The following is a 24,305-nucleotide window of genomic DNA, read 5'->3' on the forward strand; positions in this document are numbered from 1 at the left end:
AGGGGCTTTCCCGGGAGCAGAGACTCCTGCTCTGGGAGAGGCCATCCATCTCTGAGGTTCTGCCGAGATTGCAGCCTTAGCACCTAAGATCCAGACGGGAAGCTCGGGGGGTTTAAGACATGAGCTCATTAAAGACACATTTCCGGGAAGAGAGCGGGCACAGCGGACGGGGGCTGCCAGGCAGCTACGAGGCCCTCTGGTGTTTTCGGAGTCGCGTCATGCAAGCCGCAGGATAAAATAAGCCTGGGAAATGTGACATTCGAACGCTCTCTCCTACCCAGCCTCCTGCCCCCGGCGGCTCAGCTCACCCGGCTTTATAAACAGATGGAGCGCGAGATAAATGGCCGCGATCAGTCACCCTGCACGACAGAGCTCACCTCCCAGCCGAAGTCCACCTCCTTCAGCGCGGCCCGGGGCGCCACCATGTACGGGCCAAACCGCTCCCCGACCTCCATCTTCTTCTTGGCCCAGATCCCCAGGCCGGCCCCGGGGATAGAGGACTCGCGGAGCTCGAAGTCCGGTGGGATGGGGATGTCCTCAGGAATATAGACGGGGGCCTCGTAGGGCGAGCCTTCCTTGGGCGTGAAGTCCTCGCTGGTGGGGAAAGGGGACGGCGGCCCCATGGGGATGGGGGACATGATGCTGTCCTCGGTCTCGTCCTCGGCACTCTCGCCAGCCAGCAGGTCGGGGTCCGGCCCGTACATGTTATTTACAATGTCGCCGTCACCTGGAGGAGACAAGGCAGCGTCAGGCTCTGCAGCTCGGCTTCCCAGGGCTCAGGGCTCGGGGACCACCTGGGACATGGGACAAACAGAGCCAAGGGCGCCAGAGGCCCAGGGGTCACCCGGCCACCACCCCTGCCTGGGAGGCACGGCCTCTGCTAGGGGCTCCCAGGGGACTGTTCCAGCAGCGTCTTGGGAAGCAACGCAGACCCCTGGGGGGCTCCCCGAGGCCCCGGTGGCAGCCCGAGGACACGCTGGCCCGTTCTGCGTTAGGACAGGAGGGAAGGAGGTGCCCACACTCCACGGGTCGGGGGCGGTGGGGGAAGCCGACACACCAGACACCCAGCCCGGGGCTGATGGGGAGGCATTCCTTCTGGGACCGCTTTGTGTCCGCAGCCTTGGGAATTAGGGAATGGGGGCAAGCCCCACGTTCTTGGGAGGACTCAGAATTGGGGTTACTGTGAAATTTACCCCAATACCTGGGCTGCTCTGGGCAGCTCAGTGGGGCCGGCTGGGCCCTGGGGAGAGTTCCTGGGAGTTCCCGATGAACTCATGGCAGGTTAGGACAGAGACCTGCTGAGGTCACGAGTATGGGACCCATGGGGTGGCAAGTCATGGGACTGAGCAAAAGGGTCCCCGGCTTGTCTGTCTGCTGTGGGCCTTTCTTCGGGGTCCAGCCCAAGAGACAGCTGGTGCCAAAACAGTGCCACCTAGGAGTTCACCCAAGGGTGGCCCGAGGCACAGAAAAGATAATAGAGTGGGCGGGGGAGAGACAGGGCAAGCAGGCAGGTCCAGCAGCGAGGAAAGCGGCTTCACTCCTTGGTATCGACCCGACAGTGGAAAACAGGGAGGCCGAGGGGTGAGGATTCCCGGCAGCGTTAACCCACAGCCCCTCAAGGGAGGGGCAACCCGAGTTCCATCCACAGACGAGGGGATCAACGCGTGTGGCCCATCCCCACAGCAGAATATTGATAATATAGAAAAGAGAAGAGGATCACGGACACGGGCTGCACACGGTGAGCCTTGCAAACGACCCTCAGAGTGCAGGAAGCTGAACACAAAAGGCCACACGTCCCACGGCTTCATTTATGTGAAACGTCCGGAAAAAGCAAATCCACGGAGACAGAATCCGTGTTGGGGGGGAACCGAGGGCGACCGACCGATTGGCACACGGTCTCCTCTGGGGGAAGGAGATGTTCTGGAACCAGACGGAGGGGGCGACTGCACACCCTCGTGACTGTGCCCCGTGTCCCTCAATTGTGCACTTTAAAAATGGTTCATTTTTGTATGCTGTGAGTTTCCCTCAATAAAATTAACGAAGTCAGAGGAGAGTGAGAGGAGGAGAGGGGAGGCCCGGGGGTGGGAGGCGCGCGGGCGGATTGCTCGTGGCTCGGAGCCCGCTGACCTCTGATCTAGATGCTTCTGCCCAAGTCCCTCCTTCTGGGACTTGAAAACCTTAGAAAGTGACCCAAAGGCTGCGGTCACTTTGGCCCTCGTCTCGCGGCCCCCTCCCTGCTCCTGAAAGGGTCGTCTCCAGGGAGATGGGAACTTTTCAGTACGAGTAAGATGACCTCAGATCCAACGGAGAAGTAACAAAATGTTTTCTTTCAAAAGAAACCAAAGTCTTAAAAAAAAGGGGGGGGGGAATAACACTTATTTAATTTAGCAGTATTCACAGAAGTAATTATTATGTTTTATGTGGCCAATGGTTCCTTTTTAATTGACTCGTAGAATCCTTTCAAAAATGCAACAACGGAACGGCCGCTGTCGCTCCCCCATCCTGGGGACCCGAGGCTGTTTAGGTTTGAAAGAACACCCCGACCCTTCCTGGGACTGCGCGCGCACCAAGGTGTATCGCGGGGATAATTAACGTGCCACCTTATCACGTGACCTGGTGACTGCACAGAGCTCCCAGCAGACTCAGGTAGGACCCCCCAGCGCGCTCCCTGACCCCTCCAGGGTCTGATGCCTTTGCTTCCGGGCCGGTGAGGAGTCCAGCTCTGTGCGTGTGAGGGCGCTGGGCAGAGAGCAGGGACGTGTCCCCGTCCCGTGCACATCCACCTCAGCGGGGACGTGCCCCCATCCTGTGCACATCCACCTCAGGGCTCTTTTTGTTTTCCTGGGTTGTTTTTTGTTTTGTTGTGTTTTGTTTTCTTTCTGTTTGAATTCGACTTCCCCAAACTCGTCACCTTCTGGAGGAAAATCAGCGCTTGAAGGGCACGTTTGATTTACTGGCCAAGCAAACAGCTTAGGAGGGAAAGGTGGTGTTTCCTGCTGATTAAAGGAAGGCTGTGCGTCGCCCACCTCCCACCCACCGCAGTCACCAAGGTTAAGTGATTGCCCGGAGCCGCCAGGAAAGCCCAGTTCTCGTTCGGCTGCCCCACTGCTGGTGGGGAGGGGGGGGGGCCTCTGTTTTCAGACGTGGCTGAGAGGAGGCCTAAGGGTGCGCAGAAAACATCTGGAGAAAAGGAGGCGCGCTGAGCAGCCCCCCAGGCCCTGCAAGAAGCAGGAAGCAGCTCGGATGCTGCTGGAGCCCGTGCAGGACCAGCACAAACTGTCCCCCCGACCCCGGGTCCCCGAGCAGCTGGGAGGCTGGATGGAAAGAGCATCCTCCCTCGGCCCAGTGCCCCAGCCGGACTGCTCTCGGGACGGGTGGCCCAGCAGGAGCCCCTCAGCCCCGGGCTGGCGGGCATTTCCAGGGAGGGGGCATCATTGCCCCCGGCCCCCGCCCCCTGCCACCCAGGCCTGTGACCACCGTCACATTCCCAGCCAGTGCTCTCCGGAAGGGCGGAATGCAGCGCCAGGAACACGAGCTTTTCATGACCTTGGGAATCCAGGCTGTGCCGTGGCATGTTATTTACTCATGAGGAGACCAAGGTCCTTCACTGGGGTTCTGTGGTCGTTTCGGGCTCAGCGTTCATGACTGAGTCCATCATCCCCAAAATTTCTCCTGGGACATCCACCCAAATAATAAAAACGGGGAGGAGAGGGGAGGGGAGGGTGCAGGCAGCGACAGGAGGAAGAGGAGAGGCACGGAGCGACCCTGAGCCACGGCCACGGCAGTCAGGCCACAGGGCACCTGCCACGGCCAGGGTTTCAGAGTCTGGAGAGAGAGAAGGCCCCCAACGAGCACCACTGTGCCTGACGGGCCGGGGGCAGAGGGTCCCTCCAGTCCCGTCGTGGGGCTGGCAGCCCTGCCATGGCTAAACGAGCAGTATCCCGGGAGGGGGACATAAAGACCCCCGGCCCTTCCCTGAAGCTCCAGCTCCTGGTTGCTTGTAACCCTGGAATCAGGCCGATTGAAGCCTCGATCTGCAGCCGGGGGCGTGCGAGGCGGGCTTCTCTGAGTCCCTGTGTGCTTTGCTCTGCTTCCTCCTTTATCGTGTGGCAGGATTTGTAGGAGAAGCCCTCAAACCATGCAGGGCACGGGGAGGCCGTGGGCCGCCGCCAGGAGCCAGGAGTGAGCGGGTGGGTGTGTGGAAGAGGATGCGTGCATGCACGTGTGTACATGTGAGCGTGTGTGAGTGCGCGCACGTGTGCGAGCACGTGTGTGTGCAGTGTGTGTGTAAAGAAGGGGCAACGGATCCTGACAACAGGCTCGAGGTGACCTCAGCCAGCCCCCTGCCTCCGCACGGCCCTGTAGGTGGCGGAACGTGGCTGCCTCTGCCCGGAGACCCCCAAGAGGAAGGGAGGAAAACGCCCCGTGTGGGGGCCGCCCTTCCACCTCCACCAGAGGGGCGGCCGGGAGGGTCTCTGGGGGCCGTTGTACTGTAGTCTGCAGAGAGGTCAGGTGTCAGGGTGGACAGAACATCACGTGCTTGTCAGAAGACTGGCCGTTATTGGAAGAAGATGCTTCAATGCTCCTCCCTAGAAACACCTGCACCCAGCCTCCTGGGCCAGCCCTGTCCTGGGGTGCAGACCCCAACCTCTGACCTGGCAGGCTGCCCCTTGACACCCCCCTGGTCCAGGTGGAGCGTCTCATTTGGGGCGGGGGTGCTACACATCACCCCACAGACGCCAGGGCAGAGGCACCAGGAACAGGGGACGGTGTGCTTGGAAGAAGCCGTCTGGGCCCAGAGGTGAGCTCAGCCTGATGACGCCTGGGCCTCACCCCACAAATGCCACAGAACTTCCTCCCCTGCACGCCCAGCACATGCTGTGAGACCCTCCTTTCCGCCCCCAAAAGAGAAACACCCTCAATGCAAACAGAACACACAGGTAGCGCCTTGGGGTAACACTGAAAAGGCATCCAGGTCCGGGTCTCCTTGCCGGTTCAGTTGTGTCTCGCCCACATCACTGGGTCTAGAAACGTAAGTGGGTGTGTGAATGTCACAAGAAGGCAAAGTGGCTGCAGAGGCTCCCGCGGGGTGACACGTGGGGGCCCAGCCTGAGGGACGAGGCAGCTTGACCTGTGGGCCCGAGCGCCCCCTCCCCCCAGCATAGCCTACGCAGCAATCATCTCGGGGTCGGTGGGTCAAAAGCAAATTACCCTCAGCCAACTTGATGCTGACTCTGAATGGGGTTGGGGGGACTACTACCCCCCAACAGGGCAGAAGATAACCTTGCACAGTGGGAAAAGAGGGACCCCTGGACCCCCGTGAGCCGAGCTGCCCAGGAAGGGGACACGCCGGTGGCTGTGCTGGACCTGGAACTCGGCGGGGAGGACAGTCCACGGCGGAGTCCACCCAGGTGCCGAGAGGTCACCTCGCTGTCTGCCCTCGGCCTTGGCCCGCCCTCCGTGGACCTGGGATGCTCGGCCCTGCCCACTGAGGACTCGTGGGCCAGATGGCCGCCTGCTTCCGGGCTGCGCCTGAGGTCCTCCCTGCCCTCTGCAGCCGGCCCGGTCACTCCACAGACCCCAGCCCCAGAGGCTCTGCCCCCTGCTCAGGCCTCAGAGCCAATGGAACCGCTTCCTGTGTTCATCCCCAGAGGAGGGCCAGGCAGCCTGGCCTGGGCCGGCCCCTCCGCTATCAGCTGGCCACCCTGGAAGTGGCTGGGTTCCCGGAGCTGACCCCTTCTCCATGTAAGTTAGAATAAACGCACCCGCCCTGGGAAGCGACGGTGACACTTGCGTGAGTGGTATGATGGCCAGGCCCAGGCTCAGGTCTCCGTTGGCTCCCCGGAAGCTGCTGGCCGCCCACATCTCTTTCCAGGATCACGTCTGGGGCTGAAGTTTACAGACCTCCTCCTCAGTCAGGGACATGCCCAGGTCGGGTCAGGCCCCCAGTACATTTTGTGAGCCTCCCCCTTCCTGGAGCCCAGGAGGCCCAGTGCAGACCCCGGGCCGGGAGCCCCCTTGGCCGTGCTGCATCCTGTGACCTCTTGGAGGAGTGGGGTTCTCGTGGGAGACCTGCCTGCCCGGCAAAGACGTAAGCCGGGTCCCACAGCGCTGACGCAAGGACACACGGGGACTGGGCGCCGAGGGACACTTCTTGAGTCAGACAGTGAGGTTGGCGCTAAGCTGAACTGAGCTGGGAGCTGATCTCAGGTGCGGCCCCTTGTCTGAAGGAGCCCAGGTGCGTTTAGGAGATGACGACAGATCCCAAGTGCCCCTGGAGACAGGACCCTACGGCGTGGCGTTCAGCTGGGGGTCAGGCCAAGGTCCAGCAAGCCCCACAGCCAGAGCTGCCCACGGGACACAGACCAGCTGGGGCGGCCCCCAGAGCGTCGCCCAGAAGGCCGAGTCCAGTCTGAAAGGCGAGTCACTGGCAGAGCGGGGGCGGGGCCTCTGAGCACCCACACTGCCCGCTGACAGCAGAGCAGGGCAGCCACGGTGCACACGTGCAGGCTCCTGACAGGAGCCAGCTGAGCGGCCTGGGCCTGGGGGTTTGAGAAGCAAGACGGACTCAGCCTGGAGGTGGGGGGCCCCTCTAGCTCAGGGCTCCTCAGAGCGGGGTCCCCAGACCAGTGGCACCGGCATCCCCCTGGCACTTCTAGAGATGCCGCTCCTGGGCTCCACCCAGACCTGCCCAACCTGAACCTGAGGGGGCTGGAGAGCCAAGCGTGAGAACCACTGTGGGAGCTCAGCAAGGGGGAGGGGCAGCCGCGTCCGAAGAGCCCTGAGGATCAGAGTGCATCGGGGGGATGGGACTCAGCACAGGGGAGCAAGTCGCCTTAACCCTCCCAGGAGCTCTCCCTGGCAATCTGGACCAGCACCCAACTGCACGGCCCCGTTTCATTCATCCCTGACCTGTTGCAAGTAACGGAAGATGCGCCACGCAGCAGGAGAAAAACCGCCGTCGCCGCATCTCCGGTAACCCTGCCTAGTCTGCACCTCAGACTGTTGTCCATCAGAAGCCCTTGGAGGAAGAAGTCTCTGTTAAAGGAGCCACACCCCAGCAGAGCTCGTCCCGGCCTGGTTCATTCCACGCACCGCACAAGCCGCCCAGGCTGGACAGGGAGGTGGGGTTTGCCAAGGGCTTCCCAAGGACGGAGCGAAAGCCTACCGCTGCCCGGCTCGCAGAGCAGCCTGCAAAGGGCCAGCCGCAGACACGAGCCGCTTACTTTTATCAACGAGTTTTGTGGGGTGAAAGGGGACGAGAGCTGCCACAGCATGTCCAAATGTTCCCCCTTTCCTGGTGTCGCCGGCAGGGACGGGACCCACAGGCCATGCAGGACACACGCCATTGTACCTCGGTGAGACGGGCTGGGCCAGGCTTCTCCGGCCCTTTCAACGGAAGCCTCCTACCCAGAGGCCACCAGACACCGGGCCGAGGACCTTCCGGAAGTGCCCTCTCCGGGATCTGCGGCGGCCCAGGTCTGAATTCCCTGTCGTATCATCAACAGCAAGGACCCCAGACCATGGTCTCTCCCAGGGAGAGGCAGGCTGGGGCACGGGCACCCCCAATCCCACGGCCAACTCCAGGTTTGAATGTCCAGGTAGTGATCCGTTTCACCAGGCCTGTCAATGCAGTATTTAAAACTTACTGTTCAAAAAGATGTTTTTTTAAGAATTAAAGTTACTGTTCAGTCCAACTTATGAAAGGAACATGGTGGTCGCGGCGAAGCCGAGTGGAGAACAGACAAGCCACCCGGTCACGGCCCTGAGACCTTGGGCAGCACATCCCTGGCTGGCCACACGCCCATGCAACTTGAGGACCGTCCCGGAGAGACTGCAAAAGCAACCTCAGGACCACAGGGGGCCTGGTCAGAACACTGTCTGCCTCGGTTCTGCCCGCCTGTGTGTGACAGGTGCTGACAGGGCTCAGGGAGCACGCAGCCAGCGCTGCGGTTACTCTAATTCCCGCCACGCCCCAGAGAGGAGGCAGAGATATGACTTCAGCCGTCTTGTACATCATGGGAGGGACGCTCGGGGAGTGAGGACTTGCTCAAGGCCACACAGTTAGCCAGGGCCAAGCTGGGAGTGTTTAGACAGCCTTGATCTAAAGCGCTCAGACCCCGTATCACACAGCTCCGTGTTCCCACCCCTGTGCTCTAGATGCACCTTAAAGAGTGCCCAGCCTTCAGTGATGACCTTCCTCGTGTCCACAGAAGATACATAGGAAATGAATGGGTAAATGTATGGGTGGACGGTTGGGTCAGTGCATGGGTAGATGAGGGGATAAGTGGATGGGCAGATGGATAGATGGATGAATTCAGGAATAAATACATGGATGAATGGGGGGGGATGGAAAGATGAGTAAGAAGATGGATAAATGGTGGATGGATTGTGGAATTGTGGTCAGTGGATGGTGGATGGATGGATGGGTGGTGGATGGGTAGTGGCATAATGGTGGGTGGTGGTTGGTGGGTGGAGAGATGATGATAGAATAATAGTGGATGGATTGTGGATAAATGGATAGATGGTAGATGGATGGGTGGATGGATGGATGGATGGTGGATGAACGAATGGTGGATGGGTGAATGGTGGATGGATGTTGGGATGAAAGGTGGATCAATGGATAGGTGGTTGGTGGGTAGATTGATCAATGGGTAGGTAGTGGATGGATGGGTGTATAGGGGATGAATGGATGGATAAAGGGACGGGGGCAAGGACGATCTTCCCTGAGATGAAGCCCCCTTAACAGGAGGCTCAAGTCTGAGTGGTTATTCTGAAGGCGATAGCTGGGCTTGCTAGGCCCAGACCCCAACTCTTGGAAGAGGGCCGGATGTCTCTGCTGCTCGTTCCGGGCATCCCTCCCTCCACCCACGCAGGGTGGCATGCCTGGTCCAGCAACATAGGGGTCGCGGGGCACATCTGTGATGCCGGGGTTCAGCCGCAGGCCTGCCTGGCCCTCTCACCTTCCACCGGAACCTTTTCAGAGAAACAAGATGGGCCTTTGGTTCCCATCCTCTGACTTTCACTTCTTGAATCAAGCAGAGAGGAGAGCTGTGTACTGCGCCCCTCAGAGACCCCCCAAACTTCTTCCCCAGAGCCTATAAGTCCCCGTGGTCTGTGACTGTCACAAGGACCATCTCGCTGCTGCTGGGGTGGGAGGGGAGGGACAGAGGGGTGAGCGCGTCAGAGGAGCCGGGCCTGGGGGAGCCACCGGCTCGGGCGGTGAAATAAGATGCCCTGATTTCTAATCAGGATTTCAGTGCAACCACCTTCCCGTCCAGCGCAACAGGCGGGCGAAGCCCCCCCCTCGGTGGGAGGGTCCTTGGGCCACAGCCCCACTTCCGGAAACGGTTTGCTAGAAAGAGAAACCTGGGAATTGACAGGGTCAGTCTCCCTATTGTCCTCGAGCTTTTAATCAACCGCAGCCACCACGGCGACCCCTCCCCCAGCCCTGGACCTTGGCTTTAAGACAGGAGCTAAGAGTCCCCATTCCAGGAACGCCCCTGCCCAGGGCTGCGGCCACCAGGGGTCTCACCGCCTGCCCGAGCTGCCCAGGGCTGTGGCCACAGCGGGCACCTGGCTCCTGGCCTCCCCCTCGCCCGTCACCGCCGAGCTAAGCCCGGAGCAGAGTGCGGCTGTTGTTAACGCGGCAGATTAATAGCACCGGGAAAAGACGTTCCTGCAAACACGCTGAATATTAATAACAGTTGGTGGCCGTTTATATTTCCAAACCCACTCTGGGGACCTTGCCTGCAGGGACCGGAGGCCACGAGCCCCAGCTGCCGGGCTAATGGAGCTGCACTGTCATCAGGGCCCGGAGAGACCAGGAAGGCGCAGGGCCTGGGGTCTCACCGCCCTGTCCCAGCCACGCCTGCGAGGGCCCGAGGTACGGACACCTTCCCCCGAAAGATGCAAGCTCCCAGCTCCTCTCCTCGTCCTGACAAAAGACGGCAACCACTTTCCTGGCTGCTGCCGCACACGTGCACTTCTTTTGTCTCAAACCCTGAGCTGGTGGTGGCAGGTCCAGGCCTCTGACTTGGCTGGCTACTCCACCGGCCCCCACTGCCTCTGGTCACCTGAGGGCCATCGGGAGCTGGTGCGACCCCCAAGACGTCATGGCCTGAATTGTGCCCCCAAAAGAGATGTGCAGGTGTTCGAACCCCCAGTACCTGTGGATGTGACCTGATCGGTAAATAAGGTCTCTGCCGGCGTGACCAAGTTACGATGAGGTCATTAAGGTGGCCCTGACCCAGTGGCTGGTATCCTGATAAGAAGAGGGGATAGAGTCACTCAGAGAGACACCCAGGGAAGATGGCCACGTGATGACCAAGGCCTCCAAAGGGGAGACGGTAAACGTCTGCCGTTTGAAGCCCCCAGTTGAGGGTACTTTGTTACAGACACAAAGGCGCAGGCACATAGAGCAAAAGGCTGGAGGGCCCTGACCAGCCAGGGTATGTGGCCCCGGGGCTGCCGTCACGTCTCACAGGGTCCCCCAACAGAAGCCCCCCCGCCTGCCCTCTGTTCTTAGTCTACCCGTAGCACCGAGTAGCAGGTCACCATCTACCCATTTTGCAGACGAAGAAACTGATGCCCAGAGCGTAAAGCAGCAGGTGAGGCCCCTGCCCTGGTCCCCACACGAGTCTCCACTGCCAAGCTCAGCCGACCTCAAGGTCAGATTCACCTCCCGGGGTCAGCCCTGCACGTCTGGGAGGACCAGAGGTGGTACAGAGGTGAATCCAGAAGGGGACCCAGAGGACCTGCTCCTGCCGCCCTCCCCTCCCACACGTGAGGTCGGTGGGTGGGCCCTGGGCGAGCGTCACACCCACCCCACACCCCCGGGGCCCCTGCGCCCTCCTCAGCATCCTGTCGGCAGCCTGGCCCCCGTGCCGTGGGACTGCCTCTGAGACAGCTCCGGGAGCCCGCTGCCCTCGGAGGCCCCACCCCAGGCCCCCACGGCCCAGCCGCGTGGCCACAGGGCTGTGAGGGGCTCTGCCGGCAGCCCAGACCGCCTGGCCTTCCTTAAAGCCGGCGCATGATTCTAAGACGATTATTTCTCCGCGCAATGCTCAGGGGACTCCGGCTCTGGCGTGCCTATTTCAGGCCCCGCATCCACTATTTCCTCCCTGCCTCCGTTGCCCCGGGCAGGCTCTGAATGACTCGCGATGCCACTGTAATTTTGATCAAGGCTTGTTCCCGGTCAAAAGCCTCTTTGTTTCAGAGAGATGTGATTTGGCCTTTTTTCTTCCTCTCCTTTATTCCTTGGTTAATATACCACTTCCCTGAGCCCCGGGGGCAGCGAGGTAGCCCACAGATTGCTCGAATCTCATGTTTTTCTTCTAAATCACCGCCGACTCTCCCTGGCCCCTGTGCTAAGCACCGTGTGAGCCGGCGGCTCAAGCAGGGGGTGCCCCCTAACCCGTCACCTCCAGACCGTTAAGGCACCAGAGGGGCCCTGGGCCCCAAGACGTCCCCAAATGTCAAGGGACGTAGGCTCTGCACACCAACTCTGCAACCTCACATCTGGCAACACCACAGTGTGCTCTTGCAAAAACTGAAATAAAAGATGCATAGCGTAACGTTTACCGCCTTAATTATTTATAAGTGCACAGCTCAGTGGCGTTAAGCACAGGCGTGCTGTTGTGCAAACATCACCACCATCATCTCCAGAACTTTCTCGTCTTCCCAAACCGACACTCCGCCCCCATGAGACACTCACTGGCCACCCCTCCCCCAGCCCCGGGCCCCACCCTCCTACTTTCTGTCTCTGTGAGTGTGACTCCTCCAGGGACCTCACAGAAGCGGGATCACACAGAATTTGTCCTTTTGTGTCTGGTTTATTTCACTCGGCATCGTGTCCTCAGGGTCCATCCACGCTGGAGCCGGTGTCAGAATCTCCTCCCTTTTTAAGGCTGAATAATATTCTGTCCTGTGGATGGACCACATTTTGTTTCTCCATCGTCTGACGATGGACACCTGGGTTGCTTCCACCTTTCTGGTGATGGTGAGTGATGCTGCCGTGAACATGGGTGCACAAGGGTCTGTTTGAGTCCACAGTGCTTTGAGCATCACCGTAGCCCACAGGAGAGAAGGTTCTTACAGGCTGTTCGCCCAAGTGAAACCAGCTTCCGTCTGTCAGCCCCTCACCCAGATCCTGGGCTCTCCCTCCCTCCCCGTCCTGGCTGATTCTCAGGTGCCGTAAACACAGACAGGCTCTCATTCCAATACGCTTACAGACGTTCTCTGGACCTCAGCCCCCACCCCCATAAAAGACGGGTACATCCAACCTGCCCAGAGGTTCAAGGTACCAGCGCACCCCGACGTGGGGACACTGTCATCGCACGATCGCCAGGGGCCCCATGCTGGACAGGGCGCACCAGCTGCCAGCAGGACCCACGGCACCGCTGGGCTCCTCGTTCCTCCAGTATCCCTCTGTGCCCCACGGTGCCCACACGCACACCTCAGGAAAAGGGGACCCCATTCTGCTGGACAGCACGGCCTTGGAGGCTCCCCAGTGAATGAGGCTTTGCTCTCTGGGTCTGGGGGCTGCTCTGGGATTTGGGATTTGGGGACGCCCTCATCCAAGCTGGGTTTCAGGGGCACCTCCTCCGCTGGAGGGTCCCCGGGCCCCTCCCCTGCTCAGCCAGGTTTTCTGGGGCCTCAAGGTCCAAGGGCTGTGGAGTTCTGGACCCTCCAGACAGAGGAAGGGAGGAGGGACCCACAAGGGACGTGGCTCAGGTGCCGAGGGCAGCACGTGGCCAGGACGGGCGTGGAGAAGGGATCCCAACGGCCACAGGCGCGCTGAGGGGTGGGCCGGGGTGGGGACAATCCCCTGGCCCTTGTCAGCCGCCTCTGCTGGGGGTTTGGGGGGATGAGGGCGAGGCCCCGGCACTGAGGGAGGAGCATGCACCTGGCGGAGCGTCCTCCGCTGCGGTTCCCCCCGCCTGCGCGGCCCCGCCGAGGAGGAACGGGTCGTCGCCGAGCCAGCACCCCGGCCACGCCGCCGCACTATTTATAGACACGTTTATCTCCTTAGTTCCCACCGACCCAGCCTCTGCGGCTCCATTCACAGGCCATGCAGTGGACAAGTGTTGCCCGAAAGAGAAACAGCTGAAGAGAGCGGTCCAGGGGTGCCCCCTCTGCCCCCTGGGGTCCCCGCGGGCTGGGGTCCCCGTGGGAGTGCAGGCGGGAGGGGAGGACACGGCCCTGCTTGGAGATGCCATCAGCCAGATGCTTGGGAGGCAGAGCCCTTTCTTCCTGGGCTTCTGCTCCGCAGCCTCCGCTGCAGGCGGAGCAGGCTTGGCTCTCCCAGCAGCTCGGGGTGCTCAAAATGAGAGCTGGGCCGGAGGAGGGGGCCGCCGTGTCCATTCGCCTGCAGCCCTGGAGATGGCGTGGCCGGCGGTGGGCGAGGGCTCCCTCGAGACCAGCTGGCTCCCTGCCCTACGCTCCCTGCCCCCACCCACCAGGGGTGGGGGGATCCTTAGGCTGAGCCCCTCGGAGGTCAGGACTGGGGGCTCAGGGCTTCTCAGCTCCCCCGTGGAAAGTGATGCCTTCTTGGGCCTCGGCTCTCAGGGGGCCGCGAAGACCCTCCCTTTGTCTCTGCTCTGCCCAGGCACCTGCTCCCATTCCCCTCTGCTCTCCTCTCTCAACTGCCCGGACATTAAGTGGCTGCAGACGGGAGGGACGAGGGGTCGGCTGGGGGTGCCCTGTCCTCCGGGCCACAGAGCCAGCGGCAGCCACAGCGCCCCTCTGGCAGCCTCACCCCTTGCAGACCCCGGGGGGGCTGCCCACTTCCACACACACACACACACACACACACACACACACACACTCCCAGCCCAGACCAGTCTCTAGCTTCGGCCGCCGCCGACACCCACCCTGGCCCTCCGGCCACTTTCGGCCCTAATCAAGACGTTTATAGTTTCAACCATCAAATAAAGTGCTTGACGCCACCGAGCCCAGCCCCCAGCTCAGCGGCTCTGCAGCTTCATTTAGCAGGCCAGTGGCGAGAAAAAAAAGGAAGAAAAAAATTCATTAATTTTTATTAACAGGGAGAGCCATTTGTTCCCTGTGACAATATTTGACTTGTCGAAATGATTTTCACCTCTGCCATGAGGTGGGCGCCCCCCACATACATCACCCGATTACTCGGAGCACGCTGGCCGCAGTCATTAGGCAGTGAATTAACGACAATCCCACCACTATTAATCACCCTGACAAAGGCGTGAGCTCGCTGCTGACCCGAGCGCGGCTGGCCCGGGACCTGCAGCCCGAGCGGAGGCCCGGGCGGCCCCGGGCGGCCCCAGGGGCTGCAGCAGCCCCCAGGCCCCGCCGTGCCCGGCCCCCGGCCTCCTGACACCAGCCTGGGGGGGGGGGGAAACCGAGGTTTCTTCCTTGGGGACAGTGTTGTTTTATTGTCACCCTCCTCATCCAGGTGGTGACCGACATCCACGTGCCTGCCGGGAAGTTCACACCAATAACCTGACGGATCCCCGAGACACAGCCCAGCATCGAGGTCCATCATTAATTACCCCCATTTTATGGATCAGGAAACTGAGGCACTGAAAGCCAGGACCTGCCCACGGGGCGGCACCGGGACTGAAATCCGGGTCTGATGAGCCGCGGCCTCTGCTCTGGCTCTGGCCCCCGTGACGAGGTCTCTGATGCCCCCGAGACAGCTGCTGCTGGAGGCGGCATCAGGGAAGCTAGTGGGGGTTTTCTCTGGTTCCTGATAAGCTTCACAAGAATATTTTTGGATTTGCACATACTCAGAATGGCGGGGCCGACGGGGCAAACCTTAGAAATCTGATGTTCATGAAGTTTATTGGCTCCTAGGGTCCCACACTATGGGTTTTTTGGAAAAGGATGAGCAGAAAAGTCTCAGGTAGTACAGGAGATGCCCCACTTAGATGAGGGAAAAGTGAGGCTGGGAGGGACCTGAACAGGTGGGGCTGGGAGACCCCAAGGCAGGGACATCGCAGACCGGTTCTGGGCATTTCCGTCTCGCGAGAACAGCTCAACTCTGGGCTGTAGACTCAACGGCAGCAGCCTTGGGTTCCCCTGAAATGGTCCCATTCCAGGTCCTTGAACCTGAGGGGTCGGCCCCCAGGAAGGAGGACGGGCAGAGGGTCTGGGCAGCACCCCGGGCTCTGCGTTAGCTAGACGACACGCCTGCCTTCGTAGCTCCTCTGCAGAGGGGAGAGATAGGCCCACCTGTCAGAGTCCTGGTGGGACCAGTGACGTGACATCTGCAGAGCACTTGACAAGGGCCGGGCAGGTGGCAGGTGGCCCAGGAAACACTGCCCCTCCCCTCACTCCCTGACACCACTTTAACCATTTTCGCACATTAATCCAATTAATCATCTCTACATCTTAAACCAATGTCTTCCCATTAGCCCAGCCGTCAGATCTGTATTTCAGTCTGGTCTAAACCAGAGTTTGAAAGCCCGCGGGGCGAGGGGGGGTGGGGGAGGAGGGACTAACTCCCGACCCATTTGTCTTCTTTCTCTGGACTTCTCATTTTTTATGCTTCAGCAAATTTCCTAATTTTCCTCATTAGCGACTAATTCACAAGTCTCAACAATCTTTCCACCTGTTCCTTTCATCGTGGTGCTTGCGAGATGGGAAATAGCCCCTTGCTCACTTGTGTGATGCTGGGGCCGCTTCCCAGCAGACATGGGGGTGGGGCCGGGCGGTTCCACGGAGGCGCAAAGGGAACGAAGAGGTGGCACCTTCTGTGCCTCCATCGGATCCCCAGGCGGGCCCCCGGCCCCCACGGGACCCCTTGGTGACAACACCTGACCCAGCTCCTTCTGCCTCGGGGCTTCTCCCTAAACCCACCTGCCCCGCGGCCCACGGCCTGAGCTCCTGGGGCACAGGGAGCGTCCCACGGGCGGCTGGCTCCGGGTGGGGTGTTTCTCAGGAATCCCCTTCTCGTAAGGGTGAGTGGAGGCTGCTCACGCAGAATGGTGGCCGGGGGCTCTGAGTGAGTATCCTCCTTATTTTTCTCTCGACAGTATTCTTGGAACACTGCTTCTCAAGCTCGCTGCTGGTAGCAGTAGTCATGCAGTGTAGACCAGCACCGACTGGGCCCTCTCATGTGCCCTCAGCTCCTTCCAAGGCGGCAGGCAGGAGAGGCAGATGGAGCGCTGGTGAGACAGTGTCCGACCCTACTTACTGCATCCGGCTGTGTGTTCTCGGACAGGTGCCTGCAGGTCTCTGGGCCTCGTGGCAGCATCTAGACAGCACGGTAACACCGGGGCCTGCTTCTTAGGGCCACCCTGAGAGTGAAATGAGCTGACACAGGCAGGGGGCTTCTGAGCACGCTGGACACCAGAACAGCTGGCCTGGTGAGCGTCCCACTTCACGGATGAGACCTGAGGTCACTCAGGCCAGGAACCTGGCCCGGGGTGACCTCACGCTTCTACCCACCTCCAGCCGACCCTCAGGGAGACTCTGCCCAGCGCCCACGACCAGCAGGGCCCCTGGTCCCTGGGAATGCACAGGGGTTTCCATGGCATCAGCACTTTCTGTTTTAAGCAGAAGCCACAGGCCACTGGTGACACACTCCCGCGGAGCTGTACCACCCCGCGAAGGCCCCCTTTAATGGGACCCTGAGCCCAGTGGCAGCTGGTACATTTGAACGGGGCCCACCGCGGGCCTGGGGACTCACTGTCCTTCTAAGAATTACCCAAAAACACATTTAGAAAGCCGCATAATGGCCCACTGCACCTGGAGGGGACCCCAGGGCGTCTGCAAAGTAACTCCCGTGATGTCTGCCACCAGCCACGCCGGGAGGGCAGACTGTCTGGCTTCTCAGCGAGCTCTCTGGGAGCTGTTTCTCGTTACTCGCTCGCATCACTTTGATTTGCTCTGCTAAGTGGAGGCTGCGGGAAAAGCTGGGCTTGGAAATCCATGCTTTCCTGGCACTTAATGAATTTCAGCCAAACGGAAAGCAAGGTGAGGCTCCATTGCAGCCTCAGATCCAGACACAGGAAGGACCAGGGGCTAAGAGGGGGCTCCACCCTGCCATTCTGCCCCCTCAAGAGCCCACAGAGCCCCTCTCCAAGGCGCTTCCCAACTTGCATTCTGCTGAGTGTTCAACATACCTGTGGTGCAGCCACGGGGAAAGGAAGCTGGGTCCACATTCCCGAGTCCAGGTGAGCCCCCACCCCTGGATCCAGGGGAGTCCCATCCCTGAGTCCAGGTGAGCCCCCACCCCTGGATCCAGGTGAGCCCATCCCTGAGTCCAGGTGAGTCCATCCCTGAGTCCAGGTGAGCCCATCCCTGAGTCCAGGTGAGCCCATCCCTGAGTCCAGGTGAGTCCCATCCCTGAGTCCAGGTGAGCCCATCCCTGAGTCCAGGTGAGCCCCCACCCCTGGATCCAGGGGAGTCCCATCCCTGAGTCCAGGTGAGTCCCATCCCTGGATCCAGGGGAGCCCATCCCTGAGTCCAGGTGAGCCCATCCCTGAGTCCAGGTGAGTCCCATCCCTGAGTCCAGGTGAGTCCCATCCCTGAGTCCAGGTGAGCCCATCCCTGAGTCCAGGTGAGCCCCATCCCTGAGTCTAGGTGAGCACCCACCCCTGAGTTAAGGGAAGCCCAGGTGAACCCCTAAGCCCAAATGAGCCCAGTCTCTGAGCCAGGGGGGTGGTCACCCCAGGAGATCACCTGCCTGTGATCAAGTCTTCCTGGGGAAGGGCTGAGCAGAGGAGGAGCTTGGAGCTTCTGCCACCAACCCCAGCCTGAGCCATGTCTGAGCATTTCCTCGTGTGCTGGGCCACCTCGCAGAGGCATGACCTTTCCCCGCGGTGTCACAGATACGGGGGCTGGTGGGAGCCATCTGGAGGGCGGAGATTCCCCCCCGACTATTGCACAGCTGGGGAGCAGGCCTGTGGTCCAAAATACCAGGGGGGGAGAGCAGGTCCGTCAGGGTCCCCTGTGCCCCGGCCCACCCGACTGACCCCCGTGGGATCTGGGCAGCCCATCGGAGGCTCAAGGCAGTCCCACAGCCCATTTCCCAGTAGCCCCCAACACGGCGCCTCCCCTGGAATTGCTCCCCTGCATCTTCTCCTGTCAACACGGCCAGGCCTGCATAGGGCGTCACCGACACAGGGCCATGACCTCATTTCTCTTGCAGGTCACCTCGCTCACCCCCGCCCCGTCCAGGCCACCCGCTGCCACCAGCACTTAGCTAGCAATTCCTCACACTTTAAATCCATCCTTTCCAGACACACTTAGCCGACTACACGGTGGAAAAGTTTTCTGTCCGATCAGCAGATTGCTTGCGGGATTACGTCGCGGCCAGAGGGAGGCCGAGGGCAGGTTTCCAATTTGAAGAGCGAAAGCCTTTCGCTCACACGGCACAGAGGCTGGGGCTGCGATGCCCTAACCCGCGCGGCCCCGACGGCCTGCGTGCGTGAAAACCATTCTGGAAGCTGCCAGCCTCCTCCCCAGCTGACATTGATCATGTTTCTAAAAATTAAAACAAGGCAGCAACATCCTTCCATTTGAAGAACTCCGTCTTCTTCAACTGCCGATCACACTGTCTGCCAACCCCAGGACAACCTAAAATTACTCTAAATCACTTTTCAAACCTTAGAAAACCACGAAGCAGAATGATCTCCTGTGTTTATCACACATTATACTTAAGCTATTGGCCGGCCGTCTGAGCGGCATAGAAGTCACAGGGTGGCAGCCTCTGGAGTTTGTAGAAGACATGGGTTGGGGGGTTAGGCAGGCGAGGGCCAGAACCACAGACGAACTTCACCCCACGATCGTGTCAGAGGGGTCGGCGAGCTGGCTGGACAGAGGGTGGGGGTACCCAGGTGCCCGCAGCACCCCCAAGTGGCAGGAGCCACAGCCTGGCCAGGCAGACCTCTCCCCAGAGGCGCCCTGGGGAACACGGTTCCATGCGGGATGAATTGGGCAGGCATTCATTGTTGTGGGCTGGACAGTGTCCCCAGATTCACGTGTTGGAGCCCAGCATCTCAGAGTGTGACCTTGTTTGGAAATAGGATCACTGCAGATGTAATTAGGGAAGTTAAGATGAGGTCTTAGCGGGGCCCTAGTCCCATAAGACTGGTGTCCTATAAAGGAGGAGGTTTGGACACAGGGAGAGGCCGTGTGAAGGTGAAGCAGAGCTGGGGTCATGTGTCCACAAGCCAAGGAGCCCCAGGGATCACCAGCACCCCACCAGAGTCCAGGGGAGGGGCCGGGAGGAGGAACCAGCCCTGCGACACCTGGATCTCAGACTTCCGGCCTCAAGAACGGGAGAGGCAGATCCCTGCTGTCTGAGCCCCTGCCCTGGGGTACTTGTAGAAGCCAACACACCCACTAATCTCACTGATGGATTTCACTCCACATCTTTAACTGAGCACCCACTGTGCACGATGGTCCAGGCCGTCGGGAGGGACACGTAGTTTGGACAATCAGGGTTTGCTGAGTGAGCTGCCAGTGTTTCTTAAAAACACCCTCAACGGCTCGGTGCTGGGGGCTTCCACGAGCACCCCCTTCCTAAAGCGTTCTGGAAGCTGAGTTTGCAGGTCCCCAGGCCCTGCCTCTTGGAATGGTGCTACACTGACCCTGGACTCCTGCCGCTGTGTGTCTGAGACTATAAAACGAGGACAGCCTCGCCCCTGCCTCATCACCGACTCAAGGTTAAGGGACAGCAGAGCCCAGACCCATGCCGCACGTGTCTACACTTTCCAAATCGCTCATCTTATTTCCCGACTCACCGCCGGGTCTCCCCAAGCTGCCACCGGGATTATTCCCTCCTCGGCAGGTGTGTGTCTTCCTGTTCGGCTGGTTCACTGCTGTCAACCCTGAATTACTCCCTTCCCAGGGGCAGGGTCATTTCTGTCCGAACAGGCTGCTCACAAAACCAGGGTAAACAGGCGCAGAGACCGGGACCCGGGCAAGGGCGCTGCGCTCCCGACGGCTCTGCAGCGCTGCCCGTTTGGAGCTCAGGTGATCTTTGCTCCCCTGGGATCCACTGTTCCACCTTAAAAACATAAGCCAGCACGTCCATAAGGACAGAAAGTAGGAGAGACAGTGCCGCGGGCTGGGGGAGGGGCGGGGTGACGGTTTAAGGGGACGGCGTTTTTGTTGGAGGCGATGAAAAAGTTCTGGGACAGAGAGCAGAGAGAGGTGGCAGCCATGCGCACGGGGACGTCCTTAATGCGGCGCATCACACGCTCACTGATGGTCAAGAGGGCAACTCGGATCTGTTGTCTATTTCACCGAAATCGGAAAGTTCTGGGGAGAAGCTGCTCCCAGCACCCCACCTCCTCCTTCCCATCTCCACCTCCGGCTCCTTCAGAAGAAGCCCCGCGTCTCCCCCAGGTCACACACTCGCTCTCCCTCTTCCACACCCAGTGACACGCGTGTGGGGACCAATCGAGGACGCGGTGACTGCATGGGACGGGGAGGGTTTGTAGACCCAGGGCGGCCCCTCCGAGCCCCTCGTGGAGGAGAGAGGCCCCTCCACCCGCCTCTGGAGAAACCTGCCGGCCCCGGAGCCTGGTGACAAAGTGCCTTCTAAGCAAGGGGACAAAGGGCACGGCCCAGGAAGTGATTTTAAACCTAAGGGTTCCCGTGTCTTTTGTTCAGCATCTTCGGGGCGCCTGAAAGGCCTGCTCACACTGCATCCAGTGAAAATCGCAGGAAGGCCGATGTCTGGGATCTCGTAACAGGGGCAGCGCCTGGTCGCGGGATGGGGCGAGCTCATGTTTTCTAAGACGCCGAGAAAAATCCCCACGCAGATGTCTGATCGCTCCAGAAAGCAGGCATGCTGACAGCCCCTCTGGACCGCGCTGGCTGCGCTTGGGAGCCATCTCTGGCAGCCGGGCGGGCAGGGGACACTTAATTGTGGGCCGTTCACTGGCAGGGAGCCCTGCCTCTTCCAGGGGCAGCCAGCATGGTAATGAGACAGTTTCTATGGAAATGAGCTTATAACTATTCATTTTCTCCCCATTCCCGACCCATCCACAAAGAGGTTTTCCAAAGTGACCCCCATTTTCCTACCCCCGACATGTCCTCACGCCATCGCCGAGCAGCTAATCAGCCTGAGGAGAAAGGAGAGAGGAAATGCAGGCCTTTGACAAGATGTGGGAAACCCCTCGGTCTGCACTCGCTGTGTCTGTGACCAGCAAACAAAAAGCCCTCGCCGGCCCCGCGGCCAAGTTTCCAGTAAACTTTCCCCTGAGTCCTCTGAGCGCGTTTTGTGCGGGTTTTCTGGTGGGATCTGAAGCACGCCTTTGCCATCTTTTGAGAAACTCTGCAAACCGTCCTGTTCTGCTGGAACGTTCGTGCCTGGCCTCCCTCACCTGTCGCCCGGTCCCCGCGAACCCGTCTTTCCTGGGACAGAAAAGGGCCCCAAGGGGGAGGGGGGTCAGGGTACCGTCCAGTCCGGTCGCTCACCCCCTTCAGGTGGTCAGGGATATGGGGAAGGGGGGCTACCAATTTCATCGCATTTCCTCTCCCTTCTTGGGGTCTCAGAAACTACAGGACAACATCATCATGGGGAGAGGAGAAGGAAAAGAAGGGAAGCCACCAACCCACAGGGGAGTCTGCCTGAGACGCGGCGCAGGGGCTCAGACCTGGCCTCTTCCCGGCTGTGTGGTCTCAGGCCGACACTTGATCTCTCTGAGCCCTGCCCCCCATCTGGAAGTGGAGGTGGGCGGGCCCCCTTGGTCATTGCTGACTATTGAGGTCTTGTCACCCGCTGTCCCGGGTACGGCCTGAGGACACTGGCCGAGAGGCGTCCTGACCCGGGCTCTGTCTGTGCCTCACCTACGCCTTGGGCACGAGGAAGGGGGACCCTATTTGCTCCTTGGGCCCCGGGGGGGCTCCCTGCCTCCTTCCCTTGAGGCCTCCTTACTCCAGGTGGGGGTGGGGGGGGCGTTCCTTGAGGGCCTCTGTACCTTCAGGCCCCCGAGATGCCCGAGGGGTGCCTGTGCACACAGGAGGCGCTGCACGGATGCTGGCTGAACTCATCCCTTCCTCAGGGCGGGAGGGGCGTGACGGTGTCCCAGGCTGACCCATCAGCAGGTGATTTTGACACGGGCTGAGCACAGGAGACCCAGGACTCCGGGCAGGCGGTCTTGGCGTCCCACACCGGCCACTCACTGCCTCCCCAGCCCCCCCAGATGCCACACTCTCACCCAGGGCCTGACGCCCGCGGGCCCCCCAGCTCCATGTGCGGGGGTGAGACCCCTGGCCGCGGGAAGAGGATGCCCGGCTGCCCCGGCCAGGCCCTCGGTGAGCACGCGAGAAAGTGTGAAGGTTCCACCCTGGGGAGGGCGTGTGGGTCTCAGCAGATAAAAGTACAGGACACTCAGTCCTGAACTGCAGATAAACAACAGGCAAATTTTTACTCTAAGTGTGTCGCATGCTGGATGGAGGACTCTCTCCCACCCGCTCACCCTGGGCGGTGTCTGGGGCCGCCCCCAGGTACACGTGGGGCTGCAGCCTGGCACCCAGCTCCTGCAGACCAGGGGGCTAGATTATTAAAGAAAAGTATTTAACAAACGCTGACACCCAGACTCCTTCCCCCACCCAGAAGCTGATCGCATCCATTGGATCAACTTCTCCAGGTCTGGGTGTGGGGAGGGCGCCTTCTCAGCTGTTAAAGAAAGTATCAGTTTTAAAATTTAACTGACTCAGCAAAAACCCGAAACTACCAGTGGCTTAGGTACAGGGTTAAAACACACACACACACACACACACACATACACACAATTTTAAATGTCTCTCATTTAAATAATCGTAGTACATTTTAAACAGAAAAAAGTTGGTAAGATCCAAATTGGGTCGGTTCCCTCTTTTGGAAAGTAGCCCCCTGGAGGACAAGACCCAAGTTTTACTTTGTCTTGTGTTTCATCTTTGCTGCAGTCAGGGTGCCTCTCAGGGTGCAGCCGGGTCTTTTGATGGAGAACATGGACCATTAAACGGAGAGGAGACCCCTCCCCGTCCCGAGACCCTGGGCGCTGGTGGTCCTGGCTAACACAGACCAGGAAGGTTTAGATGCCAAAGGTGTGGGGGAATTATGATCTCAGGTCATGTGTCGTGTATATGAAATACTTTACATGTATGACCAAGGGGTTTCCCACATCTTGTCATAATTAATTTAATTTATATATAACACACAGACACGTAATTTATGTAATTTATGTATATTATATACATATATCTATATATAAAAGATAAACATACAAGACTGAAAACGTAAGCAAATATTATCTCTATGTGATGGGATGTGAGACTTTCATTTAAAAACTATGCCTCAGTATTTTCTACAATGAGGATTCATTATATTTATAATTTCATAATTCTTATACCATGTGACAATTTATGTTAAACGTTTAGGTGGGAGAACAGAGTTCTCCGTGCAGAAGCTGCTGGGCCTGCGGCGGCTGGGGGCTGGACAGGAGTGGGTGCTGGGCCCTGGTGGCCCTGGGAGTGTCCTGCAGCATCACCAGCCCGGAAACTGCCCACCTGGGTGTCTCCCAGGACCCTCTCCGCTTGCAGACAAGTCTGAACCACCCACGCAGAGCCTCCCGGTACAGCAGCTGACAGGGCGCCCCGTCAACTCCGGGAACTTTTCAGGAGGCATCTGTTCGGGCCATACGACCCTGCCCACAGAATAGGCCCAAGACTCCCCGAGTTTTCTGTAACACGTGAGCCAGCATTTCTCTGCAATCTCGATCTCTGTCTCTGACCCAGCATCTCTTTTCTGCACAGGTGGACCTGGTCCCTCCAAACTGGACCTAGCTGAGACTCATGTCAGTGGGAATCCGTGCCCCCTCCCCACGCCGTTCTATTTCAAGTGCGGTCAGTGCAGGGCATGGAGCCTGGGGGAAGGGCTGCCAGCTAAAACACAGTAAATACGATCTAAAATGCAATCAATACAACGAAAAGCATGCTGTACTTGGGGCATACTTCTATCAAAGATTATACGCTGTTTATCTGGAATTCAAGCGTAACTGGGCATCCCGGGTTTTTCATCTGCTGATTCCGGCCCCCTTCCCTGGGGATCTGATGTTGGCTTGTGCTCAGCCATTGCAGGGGGACCTCCCTTTTGTACTTCCTGCTTTGTGAGCCCCACAGGCTGGCCGGGCAGGTGCTGAACCCCCTGTCCTGGAACCTCAGCCTGGGAGACCGGGTGGCCATGCCAGCCCCAGGCGAGCATTTGCCTCTCAGACCCCTAGGCTGCCCCTCCTGCCCACCCCAGACCCAGTCACCACCTAGAGACTCGGTGACCTACGGCATGGTGCCACGTGCAGACCTCACAACACGGGGCTCCCAAGTAT

The 24,305-nt window shown here is 59.7% G+C and overlaps 1 protein-coding gene across 4 annotated transcripts in view; it reads right to left on the reverse strand.

The window, feature by feature from the left end:
* The window catches only part of PRDM16 (PR/SET domain 16), a 323,088-nt gene that overhangs the window by 217,065 nt on the left and 81,718 nt on the right, over positions 1 to 24,305 (reverse strand). For all 4 annotated transcript variants that reach the window (XM_033844705.2, XM_073797183.1, XM_033844695.2 and 1 more), the window contains exon 2: positions 378 to 727. In XM_033844705.2, coding sequence (XP_033700596.1) covers positions 378 to 727 — 350 coding nt within the window. The remainder of the gene's footprint in view (positions 1 to 377; positions 728 to 24,305) is intronic.

Source organism: Tursiops truncatus, chromosome 1, assembly GCF_011762595.2.
Source record: "Tursiops truncatus isolate mTurTru1 chromosome 1, mTurTru1.mat.Y, whole genome shotgun sequence".
In the NCBI taxonomy this organism is placed as follows: domain Eukaryota; kingdom Metazoa; phylum Chordata; class Mammalia; order Artiodactyla; family Delphinidae; genus Tursiops; species Tursiops truncatus.